The 1,470-nt window shown below is 45.7% G+C and overlaps 1 protein-coding gene across 1 annotated transcript in view; it reads left to right on the forward strand.

The window, feature by feature from the left end:
• Window positions 1–602: 602 nt before the first annotated feature.
• The window catches only part of PRMT3 (protein arginine methyltransferase 3), a 68,071-nt gene continuing 67,203 nt past the window's right edge, over window positions 603–1,470 (forward strand). Inside the window, exon 1 of the mRNA XM_029286019.1 lies at window positions 603–678. Within this exon, the coding sequence (XP_029141852.1) occupies window positions 635–678 (44 nt within the window). The 5' untranslated portion in view covers window positions 603–634. The remainder of the gene's footprint in view (window positions 679–1,470) is intronic.

Below are 1,470 nucleotides of genomic sequence, written 5' to 3' on the forward strand. Positions count from 1 at the left end.
CAAAAATTCAAACAACTCCCAAGCAAAAATTGTGTACGTCTTCACAGTTCCAGAAATCGTTCTAATGACTACCACTACTCACTCCATTGTGTTTCTTGTACCCTCGTTTCAAAACGCCAGAGCATTTTAGCACTAACCCAACGTTCCAACTCACGCACATTCCCATATTTGACCCACACTCGCTCCGTCCCTCCCGTGGAAATTTGGCCCCCTAAACTCACCGTACTCACGTGCCTTCTCCGCCGCCGCCGCCTCCCGCTCTCTTTCCTCTCCTATTGGTCAGAAACCTGACACCTAACCCGGAAGTGAGGGTAAGCTTCTCACTCCACGTGGGAAGAGTCTGGTTGTGTGTTGTTATCGTGGGAACTTTCGCCGAAGGGCTTGTTGAACTTTTGGCGAGTTGCAGTTATGGATTCCGGGGCATCTGCGGCGATTGGTACGTTTTTTTCCCCTCTCTTTGTCTTTCTCTGCAGATTTCTGGCGAGGTTGAGCTCTGGTTCACCCCCTCCTCTTTTCTCTCGCTATGGCAGAGGGACCGGAGAGCTCGAGGCTTCCTTTGTCAGACAGCGAGAATGAGGACGCTTGGGAGGAAGAGGAGGAGGAGGAGGATGGTGCCGACGACCCCAGCGCCCAGATGGAGGGACCTTCGCAGAGCACCCCCTGCCTTTTCTGCGACAGGTTGGACTTCTTAGGAAAAGAAGTTGGAAAGAATCGCCTTCCTCCTGCCTAGCATACGAGTTTTTGCTTGATCTCCGTTATCTCCTTTCCTTCTCCTTGTCTATGAAGATCTCAGTCATCCAGGTCATGGTTGTCCCAAAGGCACGTTTTCCGGAGGCAACTGGACTTTCTTGTTTTTCTTTGAAGACGTTTCGCTTTTCATCCAAGAAGCTTCTTCAGCTCCGACTGGATCCTTTAATTCCCCACCACCCAGTGAGAGCTGAAGAAGCTTCTTGGATGAGAAACGAAACATCTTCAAAGGAAAAAACAAAGTCCAGTTGCCTCCGGAAAAAGCACCTTTGGGATTTCCTTCTCCTTGTTTCAGCAGAGTCCCCAAAGAGGCGTATAAAGGGCAGGAAAACAACCCAGCAATTTAAATCGTGCAAGGAAGCTTCTTGTTAAAATGAAAGTCAGCATCTTGACACCTTTTTCCACTCCTAGCAGTGTAACATTTTTCTTAAAAAGACAACCCATGCACATAATCTTTTTTTAAAATTCAGAAGTTGTTTAAGTTAGCAGCCCAGAGTTGCTTGGGATAGCAAGATGGGGGGCATATTTAATTTAATAATTTAATTTAATAATTTAATTTATATACCGCCCTTCTCCCGTAGGACTCAGGGCGGTGCACAGCATATTAAAACAGACAAACAAAATACATCAAAGAACAAAAAAACCCCATAAAACCAAATTAAAAGCCAAATATTAGAAGCTGTGTGTCAATTAAAATTTTCTTAAAATCATCCCTACCTAAAA

The sequence above is a fragment of the Protobothrops mucrosquamatus genome, unplaced genomic scaffold (assembly GCF_001527695.2).
Source record: "Protobothrops mucrosquamatus isolate PMUCROS unplaced genomic scaffold, P.Mucros_1.0 scaffold2711, whole genome shotgun sequence".
Classification (NCBI taxonomy): Eukaryota; Metazoa; Chordata; class Lepidosauria; order Squamata; family Viperidae; genus Protobothrops; species Protobothrops mucrosquamatus.